This window comes from Carassius carassius, chromosome 24 (assembly GCF_963082965.1).
Source record: "Carassius carassius chromosome 24, fCarCar2.1, whole genome shotgun sequence".
Classification (NCBI taxonomy): domain Eukaryota; kingdom Metazoa; phylum Chordata; class Actinopteri; order Cypriniformes; family Cyprinidae; genus Carassius; species Carassius carassius.
In genome coordinates, this window is record NC_081778.1 from 18,281,674 (window position 1) to 18,296,310 (window position 14,637).

The 14,637-nt window shown below is 37.0% G+C and overlaps 1 protein-coding gene across 8 annotated transcripts in view; it reads right to left on the minus strand.

Moving 5' to 3' along the window:
* LOC132103036 (rho guanine nucleotide exchange factor 1-like) overlaps positions 1 to 14,637 on the minus strand; it is a 49,339-nt gene that overhangs the window by 11,760 nt on the left and 22,942 nt on the right. For 3 of the 8 annotated variants that reach the window (XR_009423323.1, XR_009423324.1, XR_009423322.1), the window contains exons 3-16: positions 11,479 to 11,565; positions 10,499 to 10,612; positions 9,656 to 9,754; positions 8,536 to 8,578; positions 8,341 to 8,446; positions 8,014 to 8,154; positions 5,907 to 5,936; positions 4,971 to 5,088; positions 4,805 to 4,856; positions 4,467 to 4,499; positions 3,747 to 3,923; positions 2,739 to 2,880; positions 1,698 to 1,709; positions 307 to 462 (exon numbers count right to left, since the gene is read on the minus strand). Coding sequence is in view for 1 of the 8 variants with exons in the window: in XM_059507836.1 (XP_059363819.1) it covers positions 2,739 to 2,880; positions 3,747 to 3,923; positions 4,467 to 4,499; positions 4,805 to 4,856; positions 4,971 to 5,088; positions 5,907 to 5,936; positions 8,014 to 8,154; positions 8,341 to 8,446; positions 8,536 to 8,578; positions 9,656 to 9,754; positions 10,499 to 10,612; positions 11,479 to 11,565 (1,142 nt within the window). In the remaining 7 variants the exon portion in view is untranslated. Of the gene's footprint in view, positions 1 to 306; positions 463 to 1,697; positions 1,710 to 2,738; positions 2,881 to 3,746; positions 3,924 to 4,466; positions 4,500 to 4,793; positions 4,857 to 4,970; positions 5,089 to 5,906; positions 5,937 to 8,013; positions 8,155 to 8,340; positions 8,447 to 8,535; positions 8,579 to 9,655; positions 9,755 to 10,498; positions 10,613 to 11,478; positions 11,566 to 14,637 lie in introns of all 8 variants that reach the window. The other 5 variants (XR_009423328.1, XM_059507836.1, XR_009423327.1 and 2 more) reach the window with 4 other exon arrangements.

Sequence of the window (14,637 nt, forward strand, 5' to 3'; positions counted from 1 at the left end):
AAACTTCTTAATGACCGGTGCAGTGCAACACATGCTGAGTGGCATCAAACAGCTTGAAAGAACAAAGACAATTTTTTAAATAACTCTGACTGGATTCATATGAAAGAAAAAAGTCATATACACCTAGGTTGACTTGACAAGGTGAGTAATTTATGTGCTAATTTTCAACTTTGAGTGAAATAACCGTTTAAGGTAGTGATGAATACATTTTCTGAGTTATTGAGAAGCCCTTTGTGCTGCTGTCTCCTGTGGATGGTTTATGTATAAGAGTTTCTAAGTGTGTGCGATGGTTAGTCTTTGCCTTACAAGACTGAATGCTGTGGGGAGGGTGAGAGGGGGAGGGAGGTGGAAGTTGACTGCAGGTCCACGTCGCTACGGGAGCGAGACTGCTTGGCGCGGGAAGAGCCACTACGGCGAGAGTGACGGCGCTCCACGCAAAGGCTCTCGCTGCGGCGCACATTCCTAAACACCCAAGGGGGGGGGGGGGGGGGGGGGGGGGGGTAGAGGAAAAAGAAGAACAAGAAAAGGGAACAAGAATGGAAGTAGGAGGAAAAAGAAAGGAAAAAAGAAACAAAACAAAAGGAAAAGGAAGAAGAAGAGAAAGGTAAGGAGAGAAGGAAAGACCAGGGAATGAAAAGGGGAGAAGAGAAGATGAGAAAGGGGGAAGGAAAAAGGAATAAGAAGCAACGGAAAGAAAAGGAAGGGGTAGAGGAAATATATGGGGAAATAGGATGAATAAGGAAAGGAAAATAGTGGATAGAGGACAGAAAGAAAGGAAAAAGCAAACAAAAAATGAAGTGGAAGAAAAGGAAAGAGGCAATAAAACAATTGAAAAAGAAAGGAAAGAACATGAATAAAAAGGAAAGGAGAAGAAAAAGAAGGAAAGGAAAAGAGAAAATAAAAAAGAAAGAAGAAAAATAGAAAGGAAGGAAAGAAGAAGAAAAAGGAAACAAAAGAAAAGAAAAGGCAATTATAAGAAGATAAATAAGAAAAGGAATCAAATGAGAAATTAAATGGGGAAATAAAGAATGAAAAGAGATGAATGTAACAGAAAGGGGACAGAAAATGAAATGAAATGGGTAATCAAGTAGCAGAAATGTGGAAGGGACATTGGATGACAGTGAGGTTAAAGACCACAGACCAAAGGTAACATGAACAGATGATAGAAACAGAAAATTGAACAGTGATTAAGAAAAAACAGTAAGTGAAACGTGAAGACAAATAATGTCTAAACCAAAAGATATGATGTTTTTAGCACTAGTTCACCAGGGAGATTCATTCAGCCCCATCAGTTCAAAGACCCTTCTGGGATCCACATTAACAAACATCTCTGATCTTTCTAATGTGTCATTTACAGCATATCAGTGCATTTAAACACCTTAATTATACTAGTATAAACACTATCAGCTAATAAGTGGACTCCATTCGTGCAAAGCGTACCAAAAAGCAGATACTTCTGCCCTCAATCCCTAAAGCCCCTAAACCAGAGAAGAACCATACTTAGCCATGCAGTGAGTTTGAGTGTCTATGTGAGTCTAAATATAAATCTAAAGCTTAAAACCCATGTCATTCATTGTACAATGTTTTCTACTATATGAATAATAATATTTAATATAATTTATTTTTAATAAGAGAACATGTGCATCAGTAGCAGTTGAGGCTGGCAGAAAATCCCAGAGACAACCATGCAGACCCACCTTGTCTTCTTTCTGTAAAAACATAGGTCGAACGAACAGTTACAGAATAACCAACAACAAATCGTTTATTAACAAACACCCAACCAAAATGTCCAACTATTACCTCAACCCTTCCCTAAACAAAATCTCAAGGCCGGCAACAAAGCGAGACAGAGAGCACAACAACGGACAACAGCAACGAACAATGCCCCCACATGAAGGACAGTTACGCCAGCAAATGCACAGCTAATCCAGTAACAGTAGTTTTGTCATATACTGTATTGTTAACAGTAAGGTAAAGAAGCTTCATTAAGTTTCTAAGTCAAGTTTATGTTTGAAATCCAGAATGTTGCAGTTTCAATTCCCACAAGTAAATATCACCATTGTCCCAAACTGCAGAACATCAGGTTGCTCCATCAAAATATATGTGCACTGTAAGTCACGTTTGATGACAGCATCTGCTAAATATATACCTACTAACTGAAGAAACAAAAACACAGCCTTTTAAATAGTTGGGCAGTCATAACATTTGCTCAAATTCAGACAGAATCTGCTTATTTTGATGGCGTCATGCCTTGGTGCAACATTGCGGGACATAGCGCTGACTGGACGCGAAGAAAGACTGCGGCATGGGTAAACTGTATACTGAAAGCTAACAAAAATGACTGAAATTGCAAAACATCAGGTGGGACAAGGAACAAACAGACATACAGGTAAAAAAAAAACATTGGAGGAAGCAAAATGCAGAGAAAAAAATGAAAGTGGGAAGAAAGGGAGTTAAGATAGGAGGGGAAAGGGAGGGAGGCATGTATGCGCAGTAAGGGACTGTCTTGGTATTTGTCGTCCTTAAGGAGGGTAGCAAATATTGCGGGCAGCAGCAGGAACAGCAGCACAGGAGGGACACAGCACACTCCCCGAGACAAAGCAGGCAGGGAGTTTTTCCACCCTTCTTTAGTTATGTCACAGAAAATAAGACTGTAAATACTTCTGTACAATTTAAAAAGTATGCTAGCTGTTTTTCTTTTTATTAACTGTTTTCCATTCCTGAACCTTCTTTCTCACCTGCTACTGTCCTGACTGTCATCTGGAGGGACATCGATGACAGAGGGAGATTCACAGATGGAGAGACCCCCACCAGTGCTGACAGGAGATGCATCTCCCCCCTCTGAGACTGGTCTGGGGTCTGAACGATTGTTGTTAACACCTACAGGAGGAAGGAGACAACATTTCTGCATATTAAACAATAGGGGGACATTCAATAATTTCAAAGCGCACTCATAACATTATTTGTATGCGTTGTTTCACACTGCATAGGTATTACGATATATTGGTCCCAGTTATCAGATGATATTATAAATTTACAAAAAATATTATTGCCATCAGCAAATATTAGAAATTTAATTGAACCAGAGTTATAATCGTTAACTGACACTAAAACTATTAAAATAATTTTCATTCATTTAAATAAAGTAAAAAATATATATATTACATGAAAACCTAGACAATGAAAAGTAGACATGTTGTCTTGGCAGCTAATTGAAATATATGTTTACGGTGAAGCACTGAAATTGCTAACTGGAAAAAAAAGAATATAAATATTATTAAAATAATACTAATTTGCACACAGTAATTTTTACATTTAGATTGCCTGCTATCTAACGCTCACCAAATGTTAAATCATTAAAAACATTAACTATGCAATAATACAGATCAATTGTAATATTTAGCAAATCTCAAAATGATTTTCATACTATACATTATAATGCATTTTTTCTTGCACACAAATTTTAGTTAGCGTTTTATTTTTATTTTTTTTTACAAAATATTACAGAATTCGGATGTCAGCCATTTATTGGTTATCAGCCTTAACATGAAAATAATTATTGGTTTGGCTGTATCGGCCACAATTTTTATATCCGTGCACCCCTGATTAAGTATGGTGGCAGTGCAGCTTTGTATAAATTACTTTCATTCCCCTTTATATTTCCAGAAGTTACCATGTTAGTCGATTTCCCACATGTCCAATGAGCTTAAATCTAAAACACATAAGCGGCATTTTCCAACCCTCACCCGTGTCAGTCTGAGAGTCAGGACTAGGAGTCACACTGACGCTGATGGTCATCTCTTCACTGCTCTCCGAGCCATGCACACTACCTGACCCTGCCACACCAGGTTTCCGCACTGAAGTGGTGCCACTATCACTTACGGACACTCGATGAGGTGGGACGGTTTGTTTGCTTTGCTTTACTAGACCAAGAGAATGTAAGAGAGAAAAGAGAGCGATAAGAGGAAGGATCAAAAGACTGACAGATGCTTGTGTGATCACTGTGTGGTTTCTAACAAGAAGATGTGACAGATGGACAACTAGATGAAAGAGGAAATCAGGAGTTTGATCCAACAGTGTTAGCAATTCATTGAAAGGGTGTTTCAAAAGGTCCAAAAAGTCCATAAATCTTATGAAAAAGGGGACCCAAACACAAACAAACACCACACACAAAAACAGCGCAAAGTATAATCTGAAATCTGTTTGTGAATACATCAAATGTGGTGTACTGAAACATTAAGATCATGAAAAGACATAAAAAAACACCTTTTGAAAACATTATCACAACCAAAACCACTTCAACCAAAAAATCAAATCAGATTTGCTAAACAGATGGATAAGGAAACCAAAACAACAGACAAACCTATGTGTTTGAAGTGGAACATGCAAACATGCATTAGATTTGATTAGTAAGGGAATGTACCAACTAAGAGGAAAAGATCTACACAAAGAACAAACCATAATACCTTCAAAGTCCAATCTAGATTGCTTACCATCATCTGCAAGAGGAAAACATAGCAACACAAACATGTTCCTTTAAATTCTACATCAATCTTTGATCTTGCAGGCATTTCAATAAATATATGATGAATTTTTCTCATACTATAAGCTAGATAAGCGCCTTCTGATTTCTGTGTACACTGGTCTCAATGATCTTAACAGGTGTTATGGGTAATTAGTGTAAATGATTGAATGCAAATCGATGTGCACAGTGAAATAATGCAGGTTTGGTCAATGAGCGTGTGATGCAAGTTGGGCGTGTGTTCTGAGGGAGAGCGATGAAGAGATTGTACTGAGTACGTACGGGTGAATGGAGGCGGTTTGACTATTTTGTTTGGTCTGTTGGTTCCCCATGGCTGTTTAACAGAAAAATAAACAATAGTATTAGACAAGATAAGACAAATTCAGATCATTAAGTGAAAAACAGAGGAATTAAGTTGTATACTGAACTATGGAGCATATCATCTAACCTTCAGGACAGAAGGGACAGAGGGCCGCCATCCTGACTTTGTCTTCTTGTTGTCAAGTGCTCTGGTCTTGACGCCAAGGTGCTTCATATAAAGGGCTACTGCTCCAAAGATGCAGTTACTAAAGGAATTAAAGAACAGAAATGGTTACACAGAATAGTGAAATTTTGGGGGAAAACCTGCTTTAATGAATGCTACACAGTTGCAGTGAGACACGGTGTGTGTACAGAGGTATTTTCCTTCTGCATGTACTGAAAAAGTGCAACTGATGTCATGCGATCTGCGACTAGTCAGTGCAATCCCCTAGTGTACTATCAAATTGTCCAAGTACCTCAGAGGGACTCATAAATTGGCATCAAGCCATTTCCTTCACTTTAAAAGAGCAGCAGAATCTCCAGTGAAGGAGAGAAAGAGAAGATGGAGAGGGAGGAGGACTGGAAAGAGGAGGGACAGAAGTCTGGAGGAGGAGATTGTGCACATGTGCATGTCCATTGTCTCATGCACACATGGATTAAGTGATACAGCTGTGCATGACAAAATGATCAAATGCAACAGCTGCAAGCATCCTCACAAACACATTGTTCACCATCTAACGTCAGCCTGGAGTTCTTTTCATAATACATGCTTACATTGCATTTCTTAGCAAGAAAATCAAACCAACCAAACAATATAAACTGGAATGACTGATAACTTAATGAAAACAAAATTTTATAATGAAATGATGAGATTACAACTACAGAAAAGTAAAAAAAAAAATACAACTACATTAAAGTGACTGTTTAATGACTTTAATGATATATATATAGAAACCAAACAAGATGTTATAAAGACAAAACAACACACCAATCTCAATGTCACAATGATCATGTAGAAAATGATTAAATCTGCTGCAGCATCTGCACTTAAGAAAAAAAAAGATAAAGAAAAAAGACAGCTCACCTTTTGTCCTTGTCTGGAACAATTGAGGGGCTGCAAAAAGCAAAACAGAAATAATTAGAGACATATTAAAGGAAAAATGCAGCATGCTGGTCTAAAGGACTCACCACTGAAAGTTAAGTAACATGTTTTCTTCCTCGTTCTCTACCGGTTTTTAACTCTGTTTTAGGATGGTGGATTCTGAAGTGTTCAAGCTTTTCCCGACTCAAAATGACAGTAACAGTTGTATTGTTTGTAGAATTCAAACTAATGAACATATTCTGTCACTTGCAAATGAAACAAAGAACAAAGATGGTGGTGAATCAAAAATTGCACTCCAGGCAAATTTTGAAAGACAATACAATGCACTGAAACAGCCTCTTGCAAACCTAGTTGTCTGATCTACAGTACACTATCTTCTCAAACTGCAAAAACTATGATGTCCTACGTTCATGTCCAGAAGCAAGTGAAGCGCTCCAGCAGTGGAACTCGCTATTTAACTGTGTTTTTGCCTGATGCAACCGACTTGCAAGAACATGGAAATAAGAAACTTATGTTTTCCTATGATAATAAAAAAGGAGGAGTGTAATAAGGAATCCCCAGCGTCTGGCCAGTCAAAAACCTTGATCCGCCTCTCAGATTAAGAGTGTAGCAAATGAGCGTCTGCAAATGAAGTCATTACTGTTGTACTGATGGAGGATAATGAATGAACTGAGTGAGAGAAAGCGGATAGCGTTTGGGAAAACAGAGGGCAATTGTGTGAGGGCATATGAAGACTGAATACCCATATTAAGACCACTTAGACATCAAAAGAATTTGTGTGAAGACTCTGAGGACGCATTATGTCTCTAATTATGTCACTGAATGTGTCAGACACAATGTTTTACATGCATTTCTTTGGCAATGCAGTCTCTCTCTCTATATATATATATTAACAACATCACTTTACCCTGATGGATCTAACATATATTAACTATCTTGTCTCACTACAAACCAGCTTTTGTCTCTTGCTCGCTCTTCTTCTCTCTGCCGGCCTCAAACCTGACCCCTGCCTCATCCCCCTTTCCATCATTCTCTCTAGCAGAGAGCCAGAGATCAGAGATCCCTGCCAGCGTGGCACTTCTGACTCCATCCTCTCTCTACCACTTCCTCTCTCTTTGCCACCATTTCTTTCTTCGAGATGAATAGGACAGACTTTAAGTTGTAACATGGTGTGTTTTTAATAGAATGAAAGTGTGGGCCTAGGCAGCCGTGTCATTGTACTAAATATCTCCTATATATTTGTGTTTCAAGAAAGACAGAAAAATTATTTTGGTTTTAAACCATGTGCATTTTAGGTAAACAACCATTTTACTTTTGCCTTACGTTTTCAAAAGGTGACTGAACTGTATCAGTTTAAGCAAAAAAGCGCCATCTACAACAAAAGCACAATTTTAAAGCCAAGAATGAAACTTTAATGGATACACATCAGCTGATCCTCAGAGTTAATTAAACTGCATATGAAGCACAACAGAGAGTGGAGTGAAATCTGATACTGCTATTATAGAAATCACTGCAAGGGGTCAAACAGCCCAGCAGCAAGAAGATCCAGAGCAGTATGACACATTCAATAGGCATCACTTAGCAGACGGTGAGTGAATATCGACAGAGACTCAGGGGTTCTGATCCGCTGTGAATGCAGAATTGACAATAGCTGTATTCTGTCTAGGTGAATCGAGAGGGAGAAGCGTTTGTGATCCTCTTCCCCGCTGCATAGATGGTGTTTGACTCAGCAGGGCACCACAAAAATCACACAGCAGACAGTGAGAAACAGGCTCAGATTATAGGTTTGGCACTGCGGAAGGCAGCAAAAGGCAAAGGTCTGGCTCTGTGTTTCAGACAAGACCAGATCACCTGCTGGTTCTCTTACATCCATGACATGACAGTCAAAGAGAAAACAGACACCCTGTAAACGCACCATAACTAGGGATGCATTGATACCAATTCCAATACAAAATGTATAAACTATAAATTAATCTGTTAAATAGAATATCAGTAATAAGAACAATTTTATTTGTCAAATGAATGTGTGCGTGCGTGTGTGTGTGTGTGTGCGCGTGTGTGTAAAATTTCTTATAATAACAGTTCTTACTTGGCCTCAAACATCTTTTCCAGCAAGGACTCTGCTACTGCCTTTTCCTTCATGTCCATAGGGATGCGGTCGGTTGGACGATGGGATTCCACATCATTTAGTTCACGCTCATTGGGAGTCATTCCCATCATCCTCTTCTGCCTAATGCGGGAAACAAGTACAGATAGACAGGTATCGTAATCGAGCACCAGGAATAGATAAGTACTTGTTAACAGGGCCTGACATATAGCTTTTCTTTATATATGTAAACATAATGTGCATTGTGAATGCAAAGTGCTCCACGCTCACTTTATTTTGGAATACACTTGCGGGCCACGTGACTCTCACCTGAAGTCGTCCAGCTGCCGCAGTATCTCTGGACACTGCAGGTACTGTATTTCATTAGCAAAGCGTTTTTGATGTTCTTCGCTAATCATTTCTGGACGCATGCGATCTGAAGGAGCACAGTGAGAGAGATAAATGGATTTTAATGTTACTATGGTAAAAACACAATATTAAGTGCAGTGATCTGATTTCACTCACCCAGTTCAGAGGCTAGGTTATTTGGCACAGATACTTTAAGAATCTGGAAGAGATAATTATAAACAAATTACAGTTAACTCTAGATTTGATTTCAAATAAATAAGTATGGAGGACATTATAAAATATAAGCTAAAGGTTTTATATTGTCCTCCAGTGTTAGATGTAATGCAGTACAGCACCACCAGAGGTCACAACAATATAAATAGCCAGAGAACTACTTTCTTCAGTTTCATTTTCAGCTCAGTCCACAGGTCCACAGCCTTAATGTCAACTCAAAAATGTGCACAGAGAAAGAAATATTCAATAGGGAAAGAAAGACATACAAATAAAACATGAAATGTGTGTGGGGGGGGGGGGGCAGTCATTGATCAGAGGAGGTCATTCCCATGACCCAAAGCAGGAAGTCAGGGTTGGACAAACAGAAAAAAGAGAGACAGAGAAAGTGAACATGTCTAAAAGAGGAGTAAAGAATGCAGAAAAAAAGTTGTATTGGACAAAAGGGGCAGGCAGAAAGACTGGAGAAAAAAACACTAAAACATCAAGCAGTGAAATCCAGTCTAAACCGAGACAGATTAGGGGAGAAACAGACGAGTGGGGAAATGAGCTGATATATCATGTGAAATTGAAAGAAAGAACTTAGTAACATACTGTTCATTTCTTATAGCATCTAATGACAGTCAGGAAGAACCATGAATCTCACCCATACCAAATATGACATTAAAAATACATTAAATCCCATGAATGTAATGAAAAACAGCCTAACTTGCATCAACCACCAGAAATGTCTTTGCAAATATCATGTTTTTGCTGCACTTTTTTTTTTGTTCTGTGTGTATTTTCATATTAATCTGCCTCATTATTTCAGGAAACGATATACTAAAACATTATACAGCTTCCTTCACTTTGAAAGAAAACAAGCTCAAAGATGAGACTGACGGTGAGCAGATCACCTGTGTGATAAATAAAAACCAGCTTCAAAAATTCCTTTAGTGGGTCTAACAAAATCACAGACAATAAAATGAGGGCTGGACTGAAAAGTGTGACCGAACAGAGAGGCAGACTTGCAAAGTGATAAACAAACTTGACAGCCGAATGTCTAGAACCTTTCTTCTTCACATACCGCTCCTTTTTCCAGAAAAGAGTTGTAGAATTCCCCAAAGTGCTTCTTGGTGTCTTTGGCATTGAAGTTCCTGAAGAGGTCAGCATGAAGGTAGCATAGCTAAAACAAGGGTAAAAGAAAAAGAAAGAGAGAGATCGAGTGAGGGAGGGAGATTAAAGAAAGACAAGCGTAAAAAAAAAAAATTGGGAACCCAAGAATAAAGGATAGTAATACATGCTAGGTTAACCTTTATGTTGGCCTTATTGGCTGAATAGAGAAGCAACTAAACCTTTCAAAATTTCAGAGAGTTTTTCAGAGCACATGCTGACCAGTGAGAAAAGAGTTTTAGGAGGGATGACAAGGACCAATCGAAAATGAATGAACACAACATAGTACCTGTTGGGTTTGAAAGCAAACATAACTTGTCAAACTAAATAATATATTAAAGGAAAACAATATAGAGTAAGATGTCCACGTTCATTTTCTCCCCTGAACACAGATATCTCTAAATCAAATTTAATGAATGGTTATGCTCTAAATAATTTACATTTTTCTGAAAATCAATTCTGAATCTGTGTGATTTATCCTATCTGAAGAAAGAGATGAAGGATATGGGATTCGGGAGACAGTACCTGGGCTAGACCGCATTGGCTGCATGCCAAATAAAGGAAGAAATACTCATGCTTTAAATCACATGAAAAGGGCTTTATCTAAATACATGACACCATCCACCCTCTAAACACACACAACATTCATAGCCGAACAAGAGGTAATGTAAGAAACACACTGAGCCTCACAAACTTAAGTAAATGCATGCATGCACACTGACAAAAATAAACAGGCACACATGGTTAAAGTTCTCACCACAGGAGCACAGTCAAACTGTAACATGACATGATGAATGAAGGTCAGTAGGTGGGTGGGCCTGGACTTCAACAGTTCAATGCTGGTAAAGTGACTGCTCTGATCATCCACCATCTGGGAAAAAAAAGCGATTACATAAATAAAAAGTAATAATAATAATAAATAGTAAGACTTTTTAAATGTTTCTGAAAGAAGTCTCTTATACTCACAGTCAACATTTATTTGATTAAAAAAAACAGCAAAAATGTGAAATCTCATAATTTTAAATAACTGTTTTACATTTGAATGCATTTTATTCTAAGTGTAATATAAGTGTAAAAAAGATTATTCATGGCAAAGCTGAATTTTCATCGGTCTTCAGTGTCACACGATCCTACAAAAATCAATCATTCTGATATGCCATTTTCTATAACATTTCTTATTATGAAAATATCAGGATAATTTGATGAATATAGAAGGTTCAAAAGTACAGCATTCATTGAAGTGATATATATATATATATATATATATATATTTTTTTTTTTTATATTTTATATTACTTTACTGTCACTTTTGAACAATTTAATGCAACATTGCTGAAAATTATTCATTTTCTTCAGAGCAAAAAAAAACTTTTTTTTGAATGGAGGTGTATATAATCCTATTATTTGTATATACCTAATTGTTTAAAGCTTGTGAGCATTTGTATTTAAGGACCAGGATTTTGTGGATGAATGCTGTTGCCAATTGTTTTAGTATACCATTTTATTTAATACATTTATAAATTATTGCATTGCCTTTATGCCAAATCTGTACTACACTGTAACATTAAGAATTGCATTAAACATATTTCTAAACACTTATATCTGCTTAAAATAGAAATTTAAATGAAAAGGAATCATTCCAAATATTTCTACCTTAAAGATTCTAAAAGAATGATTAAAGAACAGCAATATTCTCTATTCCCATCAATACTAGTTCTGAGCTGAAGTATCACTCACAGGTTGCTCATCATTCTCAAAGTCTTCATCTTCTGCTCCAATTATGTTCATGGCTGGATTTGAACACTGAGCACCTGACGGCCCGCGCTGTCGAGAGACAAAGAAGAGATGAAGAAAGCATTAACAGACATAATCTTGTAAAACAATGTTTGCAAGTTCATGTTTTTTAGATTAGAAGACTAAATTACTAAATGGACTGTTTCATTACAGGACAGTAAGGATGACTTGATGGCCTGAGGCCAGGCTTCAATATGCCACAGTAAGAAAATATAAGAACAAATTCAATAAAAAGGTTAAAGTTTTGTTAAGTTAAAAAAAAAAAATTGCACATTGCAGCAAATGACACGATATAGTTCTTTCAACAATACAAAAAATGATCATGGATTAAAAACAAAGTTATTAACAAAAGTTACATGCTATCTAATGAATAATAATTAAAATAGAAAACAGTGAGTAGTTGTTAGACTAAAATTCAATTAGAGGATAATTCCATAGACCAGTCCAATGAATCTTGGCCACTGGCTGTAAATGTAACAGCGTTCTACTGTGAGAGCAGCTGAGAACAAATTTCCTCTGTGGCTGTTGTGCAATAAATACTCAGTGGAAAGAAGCGGAAAATCCCTGTGCAAGCCAAACTCCGGCAATTCAACAGACTAACAGTGTTTATTTTAGTAGAAACAAACAAGCAATTATGACGAATACTACAAGCACAAATCGAGCTAACGTTTTCTCTCTGCAAACCTTTTCATCTCAGATAAAATGTGTGTGGTTACTAAATATTTAAAAGATCGTTCCGTCAAAATGTAATATTGTCATCATTTACTCACCCTCATGTTGTTCCAAAACTGCACGACCTTTATCAGATAGCAAGTCATACAGGTTTTGTACAACATGAGGGTGAACAAATGATGACAGAATGTTAAAATTTGGTCGAACTATAACGTTTAAGCAGAGAGAGAGATATAAAACAGTCAAAGCAGATCAACATCATTTCGGAGCAAATCACAGCAGTGGTGTTTTGTTCCTGAATGAATTAGTGTTTTTGAACAAAACAGTTGAATTAATGAATAGGTGACTCATTCATAAAGCGTCACTTGTTGCCATCCACAAGCATAAAACAGAAAGCAGAAAGATTCACTACGGAGAGGGTCCATGATAATGTCTCATAACTCATTGTACTGCCCAGACTCAGCTAGACCCCTCAGAAACGTCAGACCCCCCTCGGGTTGGTGAGAACATGGAGTGTAAACTCATGGCAAAAGACTCTCTGTGCCACCCCAAATACTACAGCACACTCCTGATTTTATTACACGTCCAGAATCATTTGTGTTTTGGCAGCTGTAATGTCTTACAGTGTCTGCCATTGTGTATTAGTTAAATCATTGTCACAGCTTTCAAGATGCGAACAAATAAAAACTATTTTATTACCCTTCAATAATATACATTTCGAATACACGACTTCAATAAACAAACACTTTTGTAAAACAAATGTAAAACTAATGTACCAATAAGATTTCCTGTTAATATTTTTGATTCTACCATGTCCCAGTAAGTCAGTTATGTGAGCTGTTATGTATTATAAAAATGTAACCTTTTTAACAATAATTAGCATTTACTTAATACTATTACTACCACTAATAATAAATTGCAATTACAATAAATACATTTGCAATCAAAATTACTCAACCCCTCAGAGACTGCAGTACTTTACAAATACAAGCTTTTCTGAAGATCCAGGATAAAATTTAAACTGTTCACTGGCATATTAAAAGTGATATTGTCAATATATAATGTAATATTTTTGAGTATTTTTGAAACTTAAGATTTTTTAAAAATGCTGCTATGTCATAATTATTCAACCTCATTCAACATTGCTGTGAATGCAACATTGCAATCACTTATTTGTCTCAAAACACAATTAAGCCTTTAGAAACTCTATTAAAAACAGAATTAGTTTGAGCTGTTACACATACAGTTACCCCATGCATGTGCTGAAGTTGAGTAACAAAAATGTCAACAGAGATCTCACAAAAGCTAAAGAGAACTAATTTTGTATTACTTTAGAAAGGCTAAGGCTATACACGTATGAAGTTTTCTAAGACATTAAAAGTTCCTAGAGACACAGTTCTCAGCCTTATTTCTTAGCTTAAAGTGTGTTGTACCAGAAAACCTTTGAGGGTGTTGAAGAAAAAGCACAATATCATAAAATGTTTAATCAGAGCAACTGAAAAAATCTGCAATGTTAAGCCAAAGATTTGCAAGATGACTCGATGAAAGGAGGAAAACCATTTCAATGCAGAGTGTAAGAAGAACTAGAGAAGTATGGCCTTCATGTTGAGACATCTTGCAGAATACCACTCTTGATCAAGAAGAACAAAAGGCAGACTTGAACTTGATAAAATTCATTTGTGTAGACCTGTGGAGCTCTAATGAGGAGAATATTTTATTGGGGGATGTGACCAAACTGGAACTTTTTGGACCCATGGATCAGCGGTATGTCTGCTGTAAAACAGGCAAAGCTCATAAGCAGAAGAACACCATCTCCATCATCAAACTTGGAGGTGGATCAGTCCTGTTATGGGGTTTCTTAACTGTAGCAGGAAGTAGAAATCATGACTGTATGAAGGACATCATGGATTCTTTGAAGTATCAGGCCATTTTGACAAGAATTGTGATGCAAAGACTTTGGTGCAAAGACTGAAGCTGATGATCAATGGACTTTCCTGCAGGACACATCCAAATCTACTTCTGCTTGGTTCAGTGATCAGTTATAGAATGTTCTTGAGTGACCTGTTCAGTCCCCAGAATTTAATTCTCATTGAAAATATCTGGTTGAATTTAAAGAAAGCAGTGGTCAATGTGAAAACCAAAGATTATCAGTGATCTGGAAGCATTTTCAGGCGATGAATGGGTCAAGATTGTAGTAGAGAGGTGACAGAAGCTTCTAAGCACCAACAGACATCGCTTATTGGTGATTTTAAAGAATAAAAGATTCCGCACAAAATTTGAGTAATTATAAATGTGAATGTTTAGAGCCAGTTTGAATTGAATCATCATTCATCAGTGTTCCATTCTCATAATCACTCAAAAGGTGTATTAACAAACTTTCTCTTATACTTTACTGATGCCTTTGTTAAATTATTTTCATAAAATTTTGTT